Genomic DNA, 24132 nt, shown 5'->3' with positions numbered 1-24132 from the left:
CAATCAAAATTGCCATGTCATCATTCCAGATAGCACAACATGGCAAGTGGGCTGCGAGGAAAGAGTTTTTTACATAATATCAATAAAGGAGAAGGTTCCCCACGATGTCAATGTGATGGGAATCTCCCAAACACTACACTAATGGTGTGGAGAACGATGATATCATCCACATGAGCCACATGGTCAAGGTAATAGAGAATAAATAATTTAAAAAAAAAAAAACCTACAGATCCTTGTCTCCGGTAGAGAGGCCCAAACAGGGCCAAAAGGTCGGACGCTATCTATCCAGGTGAACTCAGGTTCAAATCCTTAATGATCTCCAGAAATACTTGACTTTATACCCTTAGTGAATCAAAGTATATTTAACCCGAAAATCACCGTAGTAGTGGTATAGATTTTGTGAAAAGACTCACAATATACTGATCTTATGTAAAAAAAATTCCCTAACAATAATACTACAACTAATGATGATGATGATGATGATACCATGCAAGAGAGTTGAGAAGTAATATGGCAACTGCATTACATGGCTGCGATTATTTCAGATTTTAAGACAAGAGAGTGGTTTTGATACACCATACCTCAAACTGTAATCGAACTCCCTTTTGAACCATTCATGCATCCATGCTCTCTAGGAACTCTCCTTTCTATTTTGGGAGACAGACACAGCTTATTACTGTACTAGATTGACACGACTGAAGAAGCTCTGTTTTGAACACTCTGCTTACCTTTTCTTTCACTTTCTCCCATTTTGCATCCACTTCATAATGATCAGAGTTGTATGTCCATTTCTGGTTTACTCTCCCAAGAAGTGTCTACCAACAAGTTTAAACCTCATTAAAGCTTCACACTGACATTCTATTTTGTTAGGCAAGAAATTATGATTTGAAATTCTTAATTTTGTCTTCTCTGCATCAATTCTAACAATTCTACTGTTCATCAAACATATCTCTAGGTTAATATACCTACTTTAAGTACCTTCTACACATCTATTTGTACTAACCATCTGCTTGACATTTTATGTAAATGACATTCTTCTCGATTCCTTCAGGCTTCAGATCAATCATTAAAAAGATTATGGGAAAGGTATTCGTACACGGGTAAGAAGGGGTGCAGGGGCATTTATGTCATTTCAGACTAGCATTTATGCCACAATTTGACTGCATTTAATGCAGGGCATGGCCATGCATGAAAACCTTTGCCAAAGATTAGGGTTATTGAGTATTAAACAAACATTCTTTAACCAATTAGAGTAGGAGAAAGTTTTCCTTCACCCAACACCCACGAATCTAGAATCATCATTACTTTCCCCCACTCCCAGATTTGTTGAAGGTCCGAAATGCCTTCCACTGTTCCCTAGCACCCATCCAAGGCCAATGATGGCAATCGGTGAAGGAATTCCTCGACTTCCTTCACCATGTCCCGAGGAAAACCATCTTTATGAAAATAAGTCTAATGCTTAAACAAGTTCCACAATCAAACTACATATACATCTTTGATCGATCTCTTCAGCAACTACATGGTAACCAAGTAACCAACATCATATAAAATAACTCTTCAGCCATTACACCATACTATGCTAGGATTTGAGAGCCCTAAGGTCAGAGTACATGCATGTAAAGATCATAGGTACCAACTGATAAGACAGCATTAGTTATTAGAAAGTATTATATTACACCAGACAAGGACATACCAAAAGGAAACAAGTATGGCACAGAGGTGAATGCCTGGATCAAACATGCCCTAACCAATTTGGAAGAATCCGTGATGCATTCATTCAGAAGATGATTTTAATCAAAGATGTGTCCTAAAACCTCAGTTAGTCCTTTCAAATCTTTATTACAACTTCATTTAAGTGCCAGCTAGCCAAGGGGAAAAGAATCACTCTACTGAAAAGAATTCTGATCAACAACTTCATAACTAGATTTCTCTAATAATACATTATCTCAAAAAACCTTTAATTAGTTGTAATTGAATAGTCACCTGTATACAGCCTACAGCGTCACCTCTCCTGCACAAAAAAGAAGAGGGAAACAGAGGGTAGACTGAATACCACCAGAACTCAGCTTTTGAAAACCTAACTGCTCAGCCTCTGAGGTGTTTAAACTTTCATATTACGAGCTCTCAACTATCTCTTTCCATTGGGTCCAAGTTAGCTGCTGTTTGGGGATCAGATTCTGGAAGATCATTAGCACCATCCACTCCAGATTCCTGTCCCTGATGTTTCTGAAGTTTCTCCTGCACAAATGCCATAGAATGCACGTGAAGCTAAAGAACTTCAATATCTCATAGCATGATGAACAGATAATCAGAATGTTCAATCTGTAACTGGAAAACAAATGGTATGATGGCATGCACGTAAACCCACAGGGTGGGGAGCATAGATAAGATGAAAATGAACCTGAAGATCTTCATTTCGAGGAAAGAAACAATCTGCAAGAAGAGTTGAAAAGAATCTGATATGCAAAAATGGGGGGAACATTTGCAAAGGAGACATGATTGAGGCTAAGGATGCAAACTTGGGCAGGACTAACCCAACCACAATCAGGGCAAAATTGTCACTGGGATTTTTCACTTAATGGTTTAGAGTTTGACAATGCCAATGAGTACCGCTTCCAAGAGTGAGATGATCTGGGATTTAGACCCTTGGGGTCAGTTAACAAATCAGTTTCTTGAGAAACAACTGGAGGAATGTGACTGAGCAAGACAGCCTGAAAAGAATTATTAGTGCTAAACATGGTTTAACAGTTGGGATCAGGCACTGTGACACCACCAGTAAACCATTAAGCTCATAATGTTTTGGCATTATTTATTCCAGGGATAGATTGGCAAAGTTGATGCTTTCAGCTTCTGGAATGACAGTCATTGTGGTAATCTGCAGTTTCAACTTCACTTGAGCCTCTTTTATTTGGAAGAGAGTTAAGAATGCCACAGCGATGTACCCATAGTTCAAAAACTCGGTGAGATCTCGGCAAGATCTCGAATATCTCGAGAATCTCGAGCTTCTCGAGACGGGATGACATTCGAGACACAAAATATGCAGTTTTGAATAACTCAACCGAAATTTTGAATATTTCGAGAATCTCGGAGAAATCTCAAATATTTCGAGAATCTCGGAGAAATCTTGAATATTTCAAGAATCTCGACCTCCTTAGTACTCATAGTATTGTATTGTTGGGACTTGGGAGTTGACACGTGGAAGACTAGGGTAGTAAGGTGTCTATGACTTATGTATTATTCATTGTACTTGGGTTGGGTGTCTATGTAATATGCATTGTGAACACTTCACTGTATCTTGTGGTTTGTAGTAGAAACTTTAAGTCTTTTATTTATTTCTTAAATAATTAGTCAATATTATGTGTTTTCATCCATTATTGCATAATTTACTTGTTTTACTTGCCAATTATGTCTCATATCATTCAAACAATGTGTAAAATAGGCAATATTACATTAAGGGTTCAGCCTTTACTGCCAACCAAGGGTGCAAATCTAAAACACCAAATTGGATTTTTTTCTTTAATTTAAAGATTTAAATATGTTTAGTAAGCCTAAAACAAGCTTCCCTCAAAGTTTCGGAACCAACAATGGCCAACTGCCCACCGAAACATTATTCCGAAACCCAAAAAAAAAAAATGCACTGTCTCGCCGAGATCTTGAGAATCTCGACCTGGTCGAGATGGCTGGTCGAGACGAGTTTTCAAACAATGGATGTACTACTATAGTGCTCTTAATAAGACAATTAGTTGGTGACTTGTTTTTGGAAGAATCTTACTGATGCAGACTCCCAAGAATTCATTCTTATGCCCCAACAGCTTGAGAAAGTTGCTGTGGATCCTCAAAGAATGATTCAAGAGATTGTGTCCTCTACTCCTCTCACTGTTAAGTTACATTCTGTCGAATTACTTTGCAAGTTGCTCCATCCTGAAGGTGATTCTTGTCTCCCTTGTAAGGGCTATAAGAAATTAACCTAAACCTCTTAACTAGCCTTTTCCCCCTCTTGCTTGCCCTCTCTTGACTGTTCTCACCGACAACTAGTGGCTAGCAGATGCTGATCGGATGCACACTATGCTTGAAAATGGAGGAATCATGCTTTAAATCAGGGTAATTCATTGTTCTTTTTCCTCCTGGGACCTATTCTTCAGGCTTAAAATCAGGACTATGGTTTCACCCAGCCACCTTAATAGATGTTACCCTTAGCGCTGGAGCTTCCTTAGTTTGGCCTGGAGGAGGAAACTAACAAATAGTCTCTTAACAAAATGGATCATTTCAGGATCATTGATTAGAAAGTTTGCGTTGCAGAACAAGGAATGTCATTTTGGTGTTCCTTAAGTGACAGCCTTTCGGTGCTAGTAGTTTGTATCTGTAGATCAGTCGAGACTCAAGATTACCTGCCCTTTTAGGCAATTCAAGATGTAGATCGAAATATGAAGAAAAAAAATACCAAAACACTGTTCACGTGAACAGTGTCACAGCCCATATTTGCCTTGTGTGGGGATGCGCTTTTGAGAATGAATTATTGAATGAAACTTTGAGGCCATCGCTTGCAATCGGTTATGGGAGAAAATCCCCTGTTCAACAGCTGAGATAGGTGTGGGTGAGAGACCCAGGACTGAGAAAGTCCAACCCTATCTTTCTATCCATCTTCTTCTACCCTTTCTTCTTTTATTTTCCAATCAATTAAGTGTTTGGTGTTCTGCTGCAACCTATCATCGATCCTACTATAGAGTGGTTCTTAATTGAACTAACTTCTACATTAATTTATTAATGTTCTCTCTTGAGCGAGCTTTCTCACATTTTTCTGTAAGGGCTTTACACCTCTGGTACTGTGATTTGCTCCAATTTTCTCTTCTTCGCAAGGAATTCTTTGGGGGAGAGAGGAAAAGAAACAAGCAATGGGGCAGGTGAAACAGAATGTAGAACTTCTAAACAGTCGCTTTTCCCCCTTAATCTCCACCCTTCAATCAGAGTATCAGGGCATATTGTATGATTTTTACTTGACATTCCAAGGAATTACTCTCGCATCCTTTTAAGTTAGTGTTGCTAAGAGTTTGAAGTGATTAAGATATTTTACTTTCTGCTATATGCATGAGTAGGAAGTAAGTTGGTTTGTTTGTTTTAAGAGAGTCCTAGTTGTTTCCATTTCCACTATTTGAATCAAAAGTCCTAGTTAGTTTGCACTAATTTTTTTTATATAAATATGTAACATGCCCCCCCTACAATTATGAGTTTTTTTTTTGATGAATAATTATGAGTTTGTTAATGGATAAGAATTGGTTGTTATTGGCTGCTGATTGATAGCATGAGAAAGCCCAGGTGGCTGAATATCTTTTGTTCTCTCTATCCTCACAGTATTATCTCTCTCCTTTTTTTTATCCCATACTTTTTCTCTTCCCTCCAATATTTATCGATGCTCTATTTTCTCTCCCCTGTTTGTCTCATCAATCATAAATAAAGAAGGTGACATAGAGGACGATGTTTCATAGAGAATTAAAGTGGGAAGGATGAAATGGAGAGGTGCGTCCGGAGTGTTGTGTGACCGACGTATTCCTTTAAAGCTTAAAGGAAAGTTTTATAGGACTGTTGTACAACCGGCTATGATGTATGGGGCAGAAAGTTGGGCAGTTAAGAAGTGTCATATTGAGAAGCTATGTGTAGTAGAGATGATGTTAGGATGGATGTGCAGAAAAACTAGGAAGGATAAAGTAAGGAATGATTGTATTAGAGTTGACTTGGGAGTTGTGCCCCAATCAATGACAAGCTCCGAGAGAGTCGTTTGAGGTGGTATGGTCATGTTCAACGGAGACCTAGGGACACTTCAGTAAGGAGGAGTGATATGATCTTGATTGAAGGAGCTAAAAGAGTAAGGGGCAGGCCTAAAATGACCATAGGAGAAGTTGTGAGGAAGGACATGCATAGTCTAGGTCTTATACCTAGTATGACCTTAGATAGAGCCTTTTGGAGGGCAAGGATCCATGTAGCAAACCCCATTTAGCTGAGATTCTCCGAACTTGCTGGGCTGTGCCTCTGTCTTACTTTCATCTTTCACCCGTCATTTTTCTTTTATTTTCCATCATGCATTTGTCACCTTTTTTTTGTTTTTTGTTTCCCGCATTTGTCACTTTCCTTTAGACTTTTCTCATATCATTTTTTCCCTACTTTGTTTTGTCTGGATCCATGTAGCCAACCCCATTAAGTTGGGATAAAGCTGAGTTTGTTGTTGTTGTTGTTTTGTCCCATCAACTCCAAATTTTACTATTTTAATTACTGGCTTTTATCAAAACTTCATACATTAATCTCTGTCATCTTTCATCATCAGATCTGGATTATTTTTTCCATTATTTCTAACCATTAGATCTAAGGCCAGATCTCTCCAAGGTAATCCAACAGATCTCCTGCACTGTTCTTCAGCTAAGCCAATCCTTAGATCTCTTGATTGGGCCCATTAGATTGGTTGTTCGATCCCAGCCTGCATCAGTCTGGTATTAGAGCCAAACTCAAGCTTTTCACCAGAGATAATCAGCAAATATCAGACATCCTACTTTCTGTCCTAGCTAGAGTTGAGAACATGGAACATACATTGGAGAGGATGAGTGCTACATGTGAAAGTATGCGAGAGAGTCTAATATAAGAATTGGTGAAAAGCTTGAAGTTTTTTTTTTTTTTTTTTTCCCGAATATTGCCTGGGACCCGGGCCAGCCCCTAGCATATTATTTATCTCCAAAAAAGAATCAAAGAATACAAGAGGGGGACATTCCACCTTACCTCATCCCACCAGCTCACTACCACACAAGGCCCTCACTAGGGGAAACCTCACTCCCCGTACAAGAAAAAACCTGCTCACTAGAATCTGAAGACTGGCATCCCTGCCTTGTCTTCCTTAATAATCCCTGCGAAACCCCCACCCAGCATACTGCCCTGATGGTAGGTGAAGGAAGAACCCGTTTCACAAGCATGATTAGCCAGCCAATCCGCTGCTCTGTTGCTTTCACGAAATGCGAAGGCCACATGAGCATGAGTAGTGGAGACAAGAGTCAAGACTTCGTGGAACCAGTACCATCCCTTCCATAGATTACACTTCTTGTGGTTGACCATTCTAACCGTGGTAGCTGAGTCAGAGTTAACCACCATCTCAACCAAATGGAGCTCTTGGCACAGACGCAAACCATCTCTCAGTGCTCTGAGTTCAGCTATGGAGTTAGTACAGTCTCCATAGAAATTAGCAAAGGCAACCAGCACCACTCCATTCCTATCCCTAATCACTCCTCCTCCACCCCGACAAGGGTTCCCCTTGCAAGCACCATCCACATTAAGTTTAACAGAGAGAAAAGGGGGGCACCAGTAAATGGGGCGGGGGCGTTTCAGCTTTGCAGATGGCGCCAAAAGACCAAAACACTGGAGAATTAAGTCGTCCCTAGAGGATCCCAGCTGACTGATCTTGGAGGGCAGGTTCACCTCTTTTACCCATCCTCTAACACGCTCAATAATGGACGCTGCAGTACGCCATCTCTCCCCATGCCTTCTGTTGTTCCTCTCCTTCCAAAGCTCCCAAATAATAAAAGCAGGCAAGATCCCTGTTATGTAGTCACTAAGGTTCTTGCAGCCCGCCGACTCATGCCAGAGTACCACCCGACTTCTGACATCCTGAGAGGGCAGAAAAGGAATGTCCAAAAGCCGAGAAAAAAAAATCCAAACCTTAGAAGCCGTACCTCCAGAACCCAAGCAGTGATCTGTGGTTTACCTCCTTGGCTGTCCACAATAGTTGCATCTGGATGCCAGGGGGATACCGAGAGCCATCAGAGAATCATCGGTGGGGATCTTGCCCATAAGAAACTACCAAGAAAAGAAAGCCACCTTTGGGGGTAGCGCTTGACACCAGACCCATTTAGCGAAGGAAGTTCCTGGAGACCCACGTTGGACCTCATTCCAAGCCGACCTTGTAGAGAAAAGACCATCACTAGCAGGAGACCACACCATGACGTCAACTCTGTCCGAAAGCATAAAGTTCCCCAGGGTGATGCTGTTTCTGACTGCCTCAGAATCAATGACACTTAAGATGTTCTCCCTCCAGTTTCCCTCCTCATCCACCACATCCTCCACACACAGCTCTAGATCGACAAGCAGGCCATTGTCAACAAAGTCGATCAAGGGGCCAACCCCCACCCAGTTATCAAGCCAAAAGGAGATATTGCCAGCCCCAAGGAGCCACCTTGACGTCTCCATCATGAACCCTTTGAACTTCAACGTGTTACGCCAAGTTTTAGATCCATTCCCCACCTTTCCTGCCAGCGATGCATGCAAATTTTTGAAGTACTTGGTTCTGAAGAAAAGACTCCATAGCGAATTCTCTGATAAAGCTTTCCAAAGGCCTTTAAGCCTGAGGGAGAGGCCTACGTCCTCAAGGAGACGAATTCCCAGCCCTCCTTCCTCCAGCGGCCTACAAACCTTCTGCCAATTCACCCAGTGTCTGCGATTACCCCATTCTGAGCTGCCCCAGAGGAAATCAACAAAAATCCCATAAATCCTGCGAAGGACCGCTTTAGGCAGATCCAGAGTGGCCAGAACATGATCGGCATAGAAGAGAGAACGTGCCTTAAAAGCGTTACACGACCTCCAGAGGATAATAACCTTCCTTTCCAACCCACCACCTTACTCCTGATCTTCTCCACCAGCCCATCAAAGTAACAAATTCTGAGTCTACCCAAGTAGAGGGGAGCTCCCAGGTAAGTGATAGGGAGTGACCTCCTCGAGAAGCCAGTGACCACCCCAACCATACGGGCTGCAGCCGCTGAAGCTTTGTCCCCCAAAACAAAACAGCTTTTTTGCCTGTTAACGAGCTGTCCTGAAAAGCCTTCATATCTGCCAATGAACCCCATAATTTGCTTGAGCGAGCTCGTCAATCCTCGGGAGAAAATGATGGTGTCGTCTGCAAAGAGGCTATGAGAAACTCCAGGGCACCCTCTCGGAAGTCTGTAAAACACTGCATGCCCATCAACGAATAGCCCTTTTAATCCCCTGCTTAGAACCTCTTCCGCCAAAATAAACAGAGCAGGGGAGAGGGGGTCCCCCTGCAGCACCCCCTGGAGGATTTAAAGAACCCAAATTGCCTGCCCCCCATCACAATAGAAACCAGCAGTTCTCCACGGTCTTCTTTATTAGAGAAATCCACTCGTCTCCAAATCCAAAACGAGAGAGGACCAACCAAAGGAACTTCCATTCCAGCCGGTCATAGGCCTTAGCCATGTCCAGTTTGACGATCACGTTGCCACCCCTTGTCTTCCGGTTCAAGTCTTGAGTCACCTCCTGAACCATGGCTATATTATCATGTATGCACCTGCCTTGCACAAACGCCCCTTGCTCCTCTGCCACTAAAGATGGAAGTAGCCCTGCCAGCCTTGAAGTAATGATCTTTGCAAGAATTTTATAGGAAAAGTTGTAGAGACTGATGGACCGAAAGTCAGCCTTTATCTTCAGGTTGTCTTTCTTTGGAATAAACACAAGGTTGGCTGAGGTAAGGATTCTAGGAAGAGCTCCTCCCACAAAGAAGTCCTTCACTGCAGTCCAGACATCACTGCCTACCGCCTCCCAGCAGGCCGTGAAGAAAACCCTTGAAAATCCATCTGGACCCAGTGCACTGTCCCCTGACATAGCAAAAACAGCCTCTCGGACCTCCTCCGAAGGAATTAACAACAGAGAGGAGTTATCAGAATCAGTCCCAATTTTGGGAATCAGCGACAGCAGACCCTCATCAACCACACAGCCCTGAGAAGCAAAAATCCCTGAGAAATTCCGCATCGCCTCAGCCTGAACCGCCTCAGAGTCAAAGATCCACTCACCATCAATTCCCCTGATTTTGCTGATGCCAGCCGTCCTCCTTCTGACATTTACCATGGAATGAAAGAACTTAGTGTTCCGGTCCCCCTCCTTTAGCCAGGTCACCCTCGATTTCTGTCTCTAAAAAATCTCCTCCTGCAATAGCACCCCTTGAAGAGCATTTCTGGCCTCCTCCAGATCCCCCCTGGACTCGACACTGTTACACCGGTCCGATTCCGCTTCTACCCTGCTAACATCTTCTGCATCCTTTACCTTCTTATGGATATTCCCAAAAACCTCCTTATTCCAGCCACAGAGAGCACACCAAAGGTCTTTGAGCTTTAGGAACAACACAAAGAGCGGCGAACCAAGCACCGGTTTACCCCACTGGTTCCTGACAAATTCCATAAAGTCCGGATGGAGTAGCCACATCTGTTGGAATTTAAAAGGCGACCAAGAGCGGTCGTGGACAGCAGCAAAAGACATCCAAATAGGAGCATGATCAGAGCATGTCCTATTGAGATGAGTGACATCCCACATGGGAAAAGCACCAGCCCACTCCGCATTAACCAAGAACCAGTCCAATCTGGCCATAACCCACCTAGCTCCAACCTGGTTGTTCGACCAGGTAAAAACGCTGCCCGAGAAACCCGCATCTAGGAGGCCAGAACCACTCACAAAACTGCCAAACTCTTCTAGGGAAATTGAACAGGCAGGCCTCCCACCCGCCTTTTCCGCTGGGGAAGTAACAACATTAAAATCACACCCTACTGCCCACGGGCAAGTAAAGGTCCTGGAGAACATCTCCAGCCTGGTCCACATCTCCCGTCTCTCCATCACCGAATAAAGGCCATGAACAAAAGTGATAAGAAAACTCCCCCCACCTGTATCCAAATACCTCAAAGTGACGAACTGCCGATGCTCCTCCATCACTGCTACCTGCAACGAGGCCCTCCAGAACACCCACAGCCTGTCCAGGACATGCACTGAGTCCAACCCAACCCTTCGCAAAATCAACCGTGACTTAGAAGCCTGCGCCTTAGGCTCTGCAATCGCAACAATATCCATCTGATGCTATGTTGACTTACCAGAGTTTTTAACTGTCTCGAGGTAGGCTTATTCCCAATCCCCCGTGCGTTCCAAAATAAGCAGTTCATTTAGAAACGTTGAGAGAAGCCTCTACCGATCTCATGGATCTCGTGACACGCTGACCAGTCCCCTCCCTTGCCGGCCTACCCTGCTTGGCTTTTCTGATTTTCTTTCTTTTTTTGTACACCTGCGCAGCACTGAGCAAAGTAGCTCGAGAGGACACCTGCTTCAGCCGCCTCCCTGCACGAGCCCCCGCATGCTCAGAGACCCTACACTCCTCACCCAAACTGTCAAACGTTCTGCAAATTCTGCCCTCTATTGAGGCATTAAATTTCTTAAAGCTCTCCAGTAAAGCACATCTGCCCAAAGTGGGGCCAGCCAACGCAGTCACCTGTGAATCATCTCTGGTGCGTCTTGCCAGTTCCTTGTTCAGAAAGAAAGGCCTCGTACGCTCCTCCGTTGACTGCGAACAGTCAATACTATCACTGCCGCCCCCAAGCACCACCTTAAAGGCTCTTGCCCGCACCCCCCTCCTTACCTGAGCTGATGCAACTAGCACCAAGACTCTGTCATTACCTTCCTCTGCCCTATCAAGCTCAACGTTGTCGCAGGGGATTTCTCCCTCCTCCAAGGCTTGATCGACAGCCATGCCTTCCACCTCTGGGATAGCAGCACCCAACTCCGTCAGCACCCCATCTCCCCCTTCAGTTCGGGCAGCAGGAACCACCGCCTGAACTGCTCAACTGTCGTGGTCATTCACTGTAACCTTTGCCTCACGGGGGGTAGCTGTCAGATTCACAGCCGGCTTCCATCGCCCACCCCTTCTCAGCGAAACCCTGCTAGTTGCAGCTCTGCTCTGCCCTGCGCCATCACGCGACGAGCCCTCTCTCGTTGGGATAAACACTCCATCGCCATTTCTATCACTCGCATGGACCCCGACGGCCACATCACCCTACCTGGAACCAGCGAACCCAGCCGCAGAAGGGTCGATAGTAGTTTTCTTTCTCAGGCCGGCCCTGCAGGCCTCCGTAGAGTGCCCAATCTTCGAACAACTCCCACAGTACGGTGGCAATCGCTCATACACAACCTTCTGGTGAAAACCCACTACCCCACAGCCTATCCAAACCTTTGAAGGCAACGAAGCCCTCAGGTCCACTTGCACACAAAAGCGAGCCTCCACCATGCGCGAGCAGTTCACTGTGGCACCATCCACTTTCAGAAGCTTCCCAATCGCACCCGCAATTGACGCCAGGAAATTACCTTGAAACAAGTTAACCGAGAGCCCAGGCAGGGAAACCCAGATAGGCGCAAGAGGAGATTCCCAGCCTGAGACGAACTCTGACGTCCACTTCATGAAGCGCAGCAGGAAACCCTTGGCGTGAGTCTGTTGCTTCAGCCAGACCTTGACGAAATCCCCCTGAGAACAGAAGCGAAGAAGTACGTGACGCAGGACAAGGGAGGAAACTACTACGTCTCCTTGCAAGAAGAAATTCTTGCGAAGATGCTCCTTGATCACAAACAGTGAGGGTTTCCCAGAACTACATTTAGCGATCAGCACCGACAAGAAGGCCATCTCCTATTGCTCAATCTCCTCTCTAGTAAAAAACACCGCCGGTTCTCCAAAATAAGTCGATGGTTTCCTGAGCTCCATGTCGACAGGAGGGACAGCCATCGATCTGGCCACCACATCAGCGAAAGAGGGAAGCCTGACCCCACTGGTGGAGGCCCCAAGGCAAGGATCAGGGGGGCGCTCCTCCCAAGAAGGAGGAATCGCCATGCCCTAAGCACCACGTGAAAGAGAGGGATTCTAAATGTGCGCCACCAGAGCTAAATGTACACCAATCCCTTCCAAAAATGATCAGGATCCGCTGAAAAGCTTGAAGTTATAGTTGAAGCACTAGAAGAATGTATTATTGAAGAACGGGAGCAAGAAGTTCAAGAAGTCGAATATCTTCAAGAGCATGCGATAGTTGCAGTTGAAGAATTGATTTAAGAACCAACTGAAGCTATAGGACTTCAAGAGGATGATCTAGTGGAAGCTGAAGAGCCTCAAGAAAAGATTAACAGTTACACTATTCCTTTGGAGATCAAGGTTGTTGAATTCGTTCTTCCTTTACGAATCTTGGATGTGAGGAAGCTGATCGCTGTGGATTTTGTTAGTTAGAAGAGTGAAATCATATCATCAATTCAAAGTGGGCTGCAAGTTAGTCTAATACTCTAATCTTTGTCAAGTTAGTTTTTCACTATTATTAGGTGATTGGAAGTCCTATCATAGAAGTATTTCATTTTCTTTATTTATTTATAAATATGTAACTCCCCCCCCCCCCCCGGCCTCCCCAACGAATTAGTTAATGAAATATTTGAAAATTTTTATAGTTTGTTATTAAAGTTACCTTGCGATGTTGCTAGCTCCTCTCCATCTGTAAGATCTCTCCCCATCCTTTCTCTACTATATTTATTACTTTAATTCCTTTCTCTCTTTCTTCTTTATTTCCTAAATTTTCTCTCAATCAATGCTCTCTCCCCTCATTTTTTTTCTTATTTTCTCTCACCTCATCTCAATCTTATCTCCCCTCTCTTCTTATCGGTTTTTCCTTCTCTTTTTTGTTTCTAACCTACAGCTGTTTCTATTGCTCGAAGTCCCTCTGTTAGGTTAGAAACTATCCCTATTTTTGCTCCTCCCATAGACCATCCACAACCTCTCTCTCCCCTCCACTCCAATCTTGTTGATTTCCCCAATTACCATTATTTCTTCTCTTATTTAAACCTGGTGCATTTAATATTCTTTAAATTTGGACATCAGATTCAAGATCTAATCTGATCTGATCCTTATCAGCCATCAGATTAGAATCCTCAATTCGTAATAATTCCTATCAGATTTTTCCCTATTTTCGTGTGCCCACTATCTGCAGGCTATCAGACCCCAATCCACATCACCAGTGTAGCCTTTTTTAATTTCCATTCCCTTCTGTTGAATCCAAGTATGCATATAGACATACTCAGGAGGGATGCAAACATCATAGCATTTCTCATTTGCCTGAAGATTCCTCTTTTTAGGCCTTTTCAACAGAAAAATTTGCATAAAAGGAGGGCTGCAAACATCATAGCATTTCTCATTTGCCTGAAGATTCCTCTTTCTAGGCCTTTTCAACAGAAGATTTGCATCAGGAATTTTATGCCCATTTCTTATAACGCAAACAAAGAAAATGCAATTAAATCTCTTACCTTTCTTCAAAGAAAAAAAAAATCAAATCTAATACATATCCCTACTCAAGCTACCGAACCGGAGGCACTTGGACTGAAGAAATCGCTAAAGCATTACATTTGGAAAGGAAGAAGTAAGAAGAAAATATCAATTTAGTCAAACAATGGGCATGGAAGCAAAACATGATTGGATAATCATTGCATCAAGCAGTGAATAATATGGGATTTACAATTTCAACCCTATATTCCCTGAACCAAATGCAGACTGGTGGAAGATGATGCCATTCAATGTTTGCTGAGGCTTGGGCATTGGGATAAGGAAGAATATTTGAAGAACAACAATTCAATTACCAAGGCTATCAAAGAATGTTAGATAACCACTAATGGAGTGGTCACTGGAGCTTAAAGAGTTCAGAGAGCTGGAGAAAGCATACCAAGGTTATCAAAGCATGTTAGATAACCACTAATGGAGTGATCACTGGAGCTTAAAGAGTTCAGAGAGCTGGAGAAAGCATACCAAGGTTATCAAAGCATGCTAGATAACCACTAATGGAGTGATCACTGGAGCTTAAAGAGTTCAGAGAGCTGGAGAAAGCTTGTTTTATGCGTGATTTGGTACTATAAATCTTAAAGTGAAAATACTGTATTGTCATTAGTCACCCTCAATTTTTGGCTTTTGCTGAATCAACAGTACTGAAGACTAAACTTGAGCCAGGAAAATTCAACAGGAATTTAGCTTGAACAGAATAACAAGTTGTAAGAATAAGAACAAGAAATAAAGATAACTTAATCACTTCAGCAGATCATAAAAACAGCATAAAATTTCAATCGGTAGGCTAGTTTAACTGGCAAGATAGGTCTGCAATGTTTCAAAAAATCTGATGGATGGATTGTGAGATCTAGACCAATCCTAATGCAACAAGGAATTGTAATAAACTATATCTGAACTGCAGTAATCGCTAGGTAAGTTCAAAAATTTCAAACAGCAACTCAGATGGTAGCAAACCAGAGTTTACTCAAGTTAATTGAACTTAAGAGAAGTAGCAGAAACTGAAACCACTAGAGAAACAGATCTGAAACTACGGAATCAACGGAACAGTATAACAGCAAGGTTTAAGATTAGAATATCTGACCTGAAATTACTTGAATGATAGAGAAGAATAGAAAGAAAGATAGAAGATAATAGGATAATAGAGCAGGAATACACCAAAAACCAGTGAAGAAAATTCACTCTTCCACTAAAAAATCCACTTTAGTTTTTAGTTGGAATCCAACAAATAAGACTACTGAATCCACAGCAGTAAGAACTCAATCCACAAAGCCAAAATTAAGAAAACTAAATCTCTTTAATTCATAATTGCGTATGCTTAAATGGCTGTCTACATAGACATATACATAGAGAGAGAGACTCTCAAAATCTGACTCTTAACATAACTAAAAATAATCTAAACCAACTATAATCAACCTAGCTACTTAATTGACCAATAAATGACAAAACAACTACTATTCTAACTCGGACTCCAAATTAAACTAAAAAATTGAGTAAATCCTGTATTCCAAAGTCCTGCCCTTATTTTAGGCCCATTAAAATGGCCTATTACAATGAAAACCCATTGGACCAAGACCCAACATGTATAGAACCCAACCTAAAGCTTCTTTCCACTAAAATAAACCCACTTTCTAATTTATCTGCATCAGACTGTCTGTCTGCCTCCACACCTTCTCTTCACATAGCATAATAGTGATAGTCATAAATACTTGAGTGATTGCATACTCAAATAAGGTAGAAACAAAAACAGATCAGAACCAAAGGGAAGCTCATGGAAGGAGAGAAGTCCATGTTCTCTTATTAAACAGAAACCAAAAGGTCAAAATGAGCAAAAGGACTTACAGTTAGAGAGGCATTCTCTGACGTCAGTTTGTCACACTCTTCCTGCAAGCGCTCCAGTTCTTCTCTAAGTGTACTGTTTTCATCTTTCAATGCATCCACACGCTGAGCCAGTTCTTCGCACTCAGCCTGCCTCCAAGTCATCGATCATTATTAATTAAAGAGGGTGGGATACAGTGCGACTCTTAACCAGAATAAAACCAAATGATGAAGAAACAAAATTGATAACACACCCAACATGTGTCGGTCAAAATTAAAATCATAAATTACGACTAGGGATGTAAACGGATACCCGAAAATCCGAATTTGATTCGCATCCGTATTCGTTTAGGGGTATCCAAATTTTTATTCGAATAATCCAGAAAAAAACTATCCGATCCGAATAGATATCCAGCTAATGATATAGAGGGTTTTTGAAGATTCAACAGGTTCTAAAGAATGAGGAAATGAGAATTATGAGACTAAAATATGGATTGTGAGTGAATCGTATCCATTGGGGGAAGGAAGGTCTGGGTTACACAAGTCAGAGATGTAAACGGATAGTCGTAAATCCGAATTCAATTCGCATCCGTATCTGTTTAGGGATATCCGTATCTGAGCAGGGAATATCCGGATCCGATCCGTTTACAACCCTAATTACAACCCATTTTTCTGGTGCTTGATAAACATATTGGCCTCTCCATGCATGACCAAATTCCATTAGCAAATCAACAAACATCAAGTGCACAAGATAAGGTTGATTGGTAGCTTGTACATAGAACATATGACTGATTGCCACCTTCAGAAAGGAAGATAGACTGCATAGTAGTTATGTGCAATACATCTGCTAATCTAATCCATACTATTTCTAACCTGCTTCCTCAGCCTTGAACGCCGTGCTGACTCCCTGTTTGACTGTTTCCTTCTTTGCCTCTTAAGCTCCCTTTCATCCTAAGTCACAGGAGGAAACCTTCAGAAACATGAATCATAAGAGCTATGCAAACATATGGAAACACATGTGGGTGCCTGGGTGCACGAGAGAGAGAGAGAGACCTGTATCCAGTGTTCGGTAGCAGGTACTGCAGGGAGCTTGCCTCGGGCTGGAACGACGGATGTGGGTGCAGATCCTCCCCAATAGTCCATTCCAATGTTCAGGTTTGTTGTTGGACCAGAGACACCATTAGGTGGCAAAGCCATAACCATACTTTGATTCAACATGGCCTGGGTTGGAGGTGTCTGTGTAACCATATTTGACACACTGCAAGCAGTGCTGGTATTCTGGGCCCCAGCTGTGATCCAAATACAAGTATCCAAGTTAATTATTGCATACAGGCAAAGGAATTCAAGGAGCATGTGAGCAGAAAACTCAATTTTAAAGCTTACCATCAGCAGAACCTTCTTCACCAGATTGCTTTTGATAAGAACCCTGTGGAAATTCAACAAGATATTTTCATTTACTTTCTAGCAGAACATGATGGGAAACAAATGAATTCTCTCCCATGTCCATATAGTTTATGGTCTAGATATTCCGTAAAGTACAAAGGCAGGTCACTGATCTCAAAAGTACAGTCAGTAGTAGGGAGCAGAAAACTTCAGAAAAATTTTAATCTTGCAGAATTATGTCCAGGACATTGCTCCCATTCCATGCATATTAGAAAAGAAAACATAAATATTTCTATTTTAGCTGTCTCAGAGCAAGCATACACCAAGCAGTATAATAATTAATAAGGCAAACTCTAAGCAAAACAAGCAGGAAATACAAAACAGAAAGTTTGATATGACTTACATTTTGAGAATTCGCATCACTTCCTTCACTTGAACCTTCGCTCCCACTGTCGCCACTGCATACACCATCCATATGGACATAATATCAATATGTTGTCAAAATTTCACAAATGTACCTGAGAATATGCAAAACCTAGAGTTGCTTTACCTCTGAGAAATGCCACCATTGGCAGATGGCCCAGATGTTTTTCCCATCTCATTTCCCTTGCCTGTAAGCATACCCAGGCTTCCTAAGCTTCCTTTAGATCGCTTTAGAGGACTCCTGCTCTTGCGCTCACTTGATTTACCCTCTCCATCTTTGCCACCAGCAGGAGCCTGAAATATGAGAACTTCTTCATTTGTCATGTACATGTTGCATAGTCTGGGAAAATATAGCAATGACTTCCATGGAAATGAGGTATGTAGTGGCTGATACATTGTTTGGACCAGTAACTAACAACAAAAAACACATTTATTCTCTGTGAGAAGTTTCTAACACTTCTAAAGTTTACTACAAGCACAATTTGATTGTATCATGCATGATTTCTGATTTCTGAAGGATCAGAAATCACAAGAAATATTTAGAACAACAAGATACAGGTATGATGCAGCTCGAGGCTACTATTCACATGAACAGTGGTGTGGGCCCCAATGCCAGCTTGCGTTGGAAGAAAAATGCTGCCACAATATTTTAAAGTTTGTATTTTAGTTAGCTTCTATTTCTATCTTTAGTAGTTTCTAGTTTTCTGTTAGCTTAGATTTCATTTGTCTGTCTTTAGTACTTTCTATTTTGGTTAATAGCAAAGATCTTAGTTTTTTGTACAAGTCTCAATATTGCTTTGTAAAAGACTTTCTATTTTGCTTTATTTCCTTCATTGTAATAGCATCATCCACTGTATATGTAATGGACCATTAAGTGCCTTCCACATAATTTAATGAAGCAAAGTTTCGGGTTTTTACCAATGACTGTGTGAAGCAGTGTAGGAGAGAGTCCTATCTGAGGTGAGATGCCTAGGTGCGAGTGAGACTCCTACCCTTATTCCCCATTCTTCTTCTTTCTGTTTTTTTCTTTTTTTGGTGAAATAGCTATTCATTACCAAAGAAGAGAAAAAAATAAGGACCCCAAAATGGGGCAAAGAGAAAGAAACAATGCTACAATACAAAGGGGAAAACACACCCCTCAAGGGGAAGGGGAAAGCAAAGAAGGCCCCAAGACGCAACAATATGCCTATTCCTTGGAAAAGTAACACAGCAAGAGGAGATCCTGGAAACTTTGCTTTTTACTTCGAAGAAGATGGAGTCCCAAATCTGACGAAAAGAGCTAGAATTGGAGGTCCATCTCCTAAGGTTGCGCTCCATCCAAATATGAGAGACGATCGCTCCGAAGGCAAGTTTCCCAATCATATCACAAAAAGATTTCCCCGCAAAAGGCATATCCACCCAAATCCATTCTTTGTGGAAGGGAAGGATTCTTCTCCTTAATGTAGTCCTAGATAGGTAGGAGACCTACGAGGAGCCAAACAACCAGGACCTGTTGAGCTGCTGGTTCGATGGGGGCATATTTGTGGATTTAGATCAAAATTAGGGTTAGGTTTAGGACAATGAGGGTGAATCTTATGTGGTAAAGCTAGGCAGGTGTAGGGGAGTCTAATGAACTAGGTTTTATAGGTTTTGGATGGGTAGAAATAGTATAGATGTAATTGGGCAGCAATTAGAGTTAGGGTTTTGAAAGGTGGAAGATGATGGAATCTAGGGTAGGAAATCAGGTGGTTGAATAAGCTTAATATTTAGGTCAAGAGTGGGTAGGGTGGAGAGAATATATGCTGAAAGTTACAGCTAAATCAGATGATTAAATCTGGAGTTATGGAGGTTTCCTAGAGATAGGAGAGAGGGGCAAAAGTGTAATTTCAGACAATCGGCTGAGTGGATGGTTCTGAAATTTGGATCGAGTCTCTGTTAGGGTTAGAGGAAGATTTGATCAAAATTTGAGCAGGTTCTAACGGTTAGATTTGGCTGGGCAGAATTCTCACGAAAATCACCTTGCATGTGACCTTCTAGAAGGGAAGAAGAATAGTTGCAGGTTTTAGGGTTCTAACGGACCTATGGTATTAATGGTGGATGAGGAAGGTAGTAGGGATTGAGTATTGGCAATGGGGATCGATGGGGGTTAGGTGAGAGGATTAGGAGAAGAAGGGAATGATGAATAATGCTAAACACTTACTTGGAGTTGCAGGTCTTCAATGGCGGTAGCTTGAAGACAACTAGAAATAGATCCTCCTGATCTACAAGATGCAAGGAGTCGATTGGAGGTCTACCAATCCCTTATAACTGATCCTCCCGGTCTACAAGATGCAAGGAATCAACTGGAGATCCACCAGTCCCTTCACCTTGATATGACTCACAAGGCAACATTCAATAGAGCAAGGCAGCAGCAATGACAGTAAGCAAAAGTTTTTTTCATCAATCAAATTCGTGTTCAATACTTTGCCCCCTTAGTTCTTTATTTAACAGACTCAAAATTAGACTCCTACACTAAAAAAGAAAGGCCTAACTCAATCCTTGACCTATTAGGTAACTTAAATTGACTCGGAAACTGAAATAGACTCAAAATAGAGTCCTAATCCAGCCCAACTAAACTACTAAAAGAAAACTAATAAAATCACTTAAATTGAACCACTGGTTCAAACCAGCTTTGGACTGGTTCAATTTAAAACATAAAAAAACGTGAAAATAAAACTAAGTATTAAAACATTAAAAAACGTGAAAATAAAACTAAGTATAGGACTAAAACATCTATTCCCGTATGCAACCTAATTACCCATAAAAGTGGCATATTACATAGAAAACCAATGGGATCAAAGGCCCAACATGTATATAACCCAACCCTAGACTTATTCCTAATAAAAGAAGCCCAGTTTGGTGATAAATCAACATCACTCCTAGGACAAAATTTATCCAAGATCCCGGACAAAATTGAAGAGGAGAAAGGACACTCAAAGAAGAGGTGATCAACATCTTCAATAGTGTTCCAACAAAGACAGCAAGCAAGGGAGACTGAAATCTGCCGATGAAAAAGAAATTACTGTGTTGGAGCAGTTAAAGAGAGCTCTCCAGACATAGAAGCTATGACGAGGACTGTGGCCCTTGAGCCAAACTAACTTATGCCAAGGGGAAATGGGGCCCCAAGATCTGTCTAGGTCCCGAGCCGACTTAGAGCTGAAGAGACCCGTAGAAGACATAGTTGTCACGGCATCTAGGCGACGCAAGGAGTTGGAGAGGGCCCAAAATCAAGGCGACACCAACAAGGTGTCCAAGGCGCCCATCTAGGCACCCAAGGCAACCAAGGTTCCTTAACGCTTAGGCATCGCCTTGAAAACTATGGTAGAAGAGGGAGTACAAATAACAATAACACCTAAACCTGAAGGCCTTCTTGGGATGGAAGGAAGGGCACTCCAGATTGCTGCAAAATGGGGGGCGGAGAGCGAAGCCCATCCATCCTGGGAAAGGATATACACAACTAAAAAGTGTTTGCGAAGGCCCACCCTGTAAATGACAAACACAAATAAAGAGTGTCTATGAAGGCCCACCCTGTAGATCTCTTTGGAACCAACTAGGGGGAGGAGGATACCCAAAGGATGCCAATACTCAAGCCATAGACTAGTGGAGCACCATCCTCAATCTTAGAGGTAGCAAACCCAAGAGCTGTAGGCCTGAGATTGAGGTCTTTCTCCACACCCAAGAGGTGTCGGGGGAAGGACCAACCGTCCAAATTGAGTCATTCCGAACAATCAACCCAAATGCTTTTGTTTTTAGCAACAACCTTCAAGATTTTATTTCAACCCAAATTTTACCTGGGACCCGGGCCAGCCCCTGAGATATTATTAATAACCAAAAAATGAATAAAGAATACAAGGGGGGACATACCACCTTACCCCGACCCAATGCAGCAAAACCTCTCAATTCAATTTTGACCCCTACCCATACAATCAAGAGGAAAAACAAGCTAAAATAAAAACCTATTTCCTTAGAATTGGCAAGCCAGCCCTATCTTCCTGAAGAATACGCTGCAAGTCCCTCGGTGGTTGGCTGCCAACGTGGAAAACGAAAGAGGAACAAGTATCATAGGCAAAGTTGGCCATCCAATCAGCCGCCCTGTTGCTCTCCCTATAAGCAAAAGAAACCAGAGCCCAAGTAGAACATATTAAGGCCATGACTTCTTGAAAATAGTACCATCCCCTCCACAGGTTACACCTCTTGTGATTAATCATTCTAACAGTGGAAGCAAAGTCCGAATTAACCACAAAATCAGCAAGGCCCAACTCATGGCACAACTTCAAACCATCTCTCAAAGCTCTCAACTCCGCCATTGAGTTCGTGCATTCACACCATAGAAACTTGAGAAGGCTGCCAAAACAACACCCATGTTATCCCTGATAACCCCTCCACCCCCACCAATTCCCGGATTGGCTCTACAAGCACCATCAACATTAAGTTTCACCAAGACAAAAGGCGGACACCAATAAATTGGGAGGGGACATCTCAGTCGGGTAGGAGAAGCCGTTAAACCAAAAAAACTGCAAAATTAAGCCATCTCTAGAGCAAGAAGAGCGCCTAAATTTGGGGGGGGGGGGTACAGAAGCCCTCTCACCCAGAGCTTAACGCTTTCAATAATAGTACCTGTTGCCCGCATACTTTCCCCGTGTCTTCTATTATTCCTTTCCTTCCAGAGCTCCCAAACAATCAAGGAAGGTAAAAGCCCTGTAATATAAGCACTTAGGTTGCAACTACCCGCCAACCCATGCCAAAAGAAGATATGACTTCTACAGTCTTGTGATGGAAGCAAATCAATATCAAAGACCCAAGAAAAGAAGCTCCAAACCTTCGCCGATGTGCCTCCAGAAAGCAGGCAATTATCAATGGTCTCCCACAACAGTTGCACTTGGAAGTCAGAGGGATGCCAACAGACATTAAAGATTTATCTATTGGGATTTTTCCATTAAGGAGCTGCCAAGTAAAAAAACCTACCTTCGTGGGTAGAGATTGGTTCCAGATCCATCTAGCGTAGGGAACCTCAGACGACCCGCATCGCACCTCATTCCAGGCCAATTTAGCAGTGAAGCAACCATCACTAGCGATAGTCCACACCATAACATCATCCTTATCTGACACCGCAAAACCACCTTGTAGGATGCTTTGCCTAACCCATTCCGAGTCAATCCGCTTCAACAAGTCCTGCCTCCAAGAGCCATCCCCAACTAAAGCATCCTTGACACGCAAAGTCGTGTCAACCTGGAGGGCATTGTCCATATAATCAATCAAAGGACCAACCCCCACCCAGTTATCTAACCATAAAAAAAATATTTCCAGAGCCAATTAACCATCGTGCCTTCTCCAGCAAGAAGTCCTTAAATGCCAAGGCATTTCTCCAAGATTTCGAAGCTAAACCACTTGGCCCTGCCAAAGTCACATGAACACCTTTAAAGACTTTAGCCCTGAAGAAAGCACTCCACAGCAAGTTGTCAGAAAGAATCCTCCATAAACCTTTGAGCCTTAGAGAGAGGCCAAAGTCCTCCAACAGCCTAACCCCCAACCCCCCTTCTTCCTCTGGCCTGCAAACCTTCTGCCAATTCACCTAGTGCCTGCGCTTACCCCACTCCAAACTCCCCCAAAGGAAGTCAGCGAAAATGCCATAGATTTTCCTTAGGACAGCCTTCGGCGGTTCCAAAGTGGCAAGAACATGTATGGGAATAGAGGTAAGAACATGTTTTAACAGTGTCACACGGCCCCCAGCAGATAAGAGCTTTCCCTTCTAACCTGCCACCTTGTTTCTTATTTTTCCAACCAGGTCATTAAAGAAACAAACTTTAAATCTTTCAGCATAGAGAGGAGCTCCCAAATAAGTAATCGGTAAAGTCTTTCTAGAAAATCCGATAATGGTCCCTACCATTTGAGCCCCAGCCACCAAGGCTTTCTTACCCAACACAAAACAGCTTATTTGCCTATTTACTAGCTGCCCCGAAAAACTTTCATATCTGCTAATAAAGCCCAAAATTTGCTTCAGAGAGCTCTTCAAACCCCCGGTAAAGATGATGGTGTCATCAGCAAACTTGAGAATGCCTATTGTATTCACCTCTTTGATTCTTCTCAATCCAAGACCTTCACCTTTGAGAAAGCAAACTAAGGCCCAACTAATAGGGTGGAGGAATCATATACTATTCGAGCCTTCCCAGAGAAGGAACACATAAGAGATTAAAGCTCTTTTATGGAAGATTGAGGGAGCCCAAAGATACCAGACCAATAAATGTAAGAAGATTGAAGCACAGATCTAATCAGTTCCAGGCGACCAACATAAGAGAGAAGCTTGCTTTTCCAGAGTTGGAGCCTCTTTCGCATAAGAT

The 24132-nt window shown here is 42.6% G+C and overlaps 1 protein-coding gene across 1 annotated transcript in view; it reads right to left on the bottom strand.

The window, feature by feature from the left end:
• Positions 1 to 1755: 1755 nt before the first annotated feature.
• LOC122668979 (bZIP transcription factor 1-B-like) overlaps positions 1756 to 24132 on the bottom strand; it is a 51920-nt gene continuing 29543 nt past the window's right edge. The window contains exons 7-13 of the mRNA XM_043865586.1: positions 17904 to 18070; positions 17757 to 17811; positions 17354 to 17396; positions 17024 to 17259; positions 16844 to 16921; positions 15995 to 16120; positions 1756 to 2238 (exon numbers count right to left, since the gene is read on the bottom strand). Coding sequence (XP_043721521.1) covers positions 2125 to 2238; positions 15995 to 16120; positions 16844 to 16921; positions 17024 to 17259; positions 17354 to 17396; positions 17757 to 17811; positions 17904 to 18070 — 819 coding nt within the window. The 3' untranslated portion in view covers positions 1756 to 2124. The remainder of the gene's footprint in view (positions 2239 to 15994; positions 16121 to 16843; positions 16922 to 17023; positions 17260 to 17353; positions 17397 to 17756; positions 17812 to 17903; positions 18071 to 24132) is intronic.

This window comes from Telopea speciosissima, chromosome 7 (assembly GCF_018873765.1).
Source record: "Telopea speciosissima isolate NSW1024214 ecotype Mountain lineage chromosome 7, Tspe_v1, whole genome shotgun sequence".
Lineage (NCBI taxonomy): Eukaryota > Viridiplantae > Streptophyta > Magnoliopsida > Proteales > Proteaceae > Telopea > Telopea speciosissima.
This window is presented reverse-complemented; position numbering and strand designations above follow the sequence as displayed.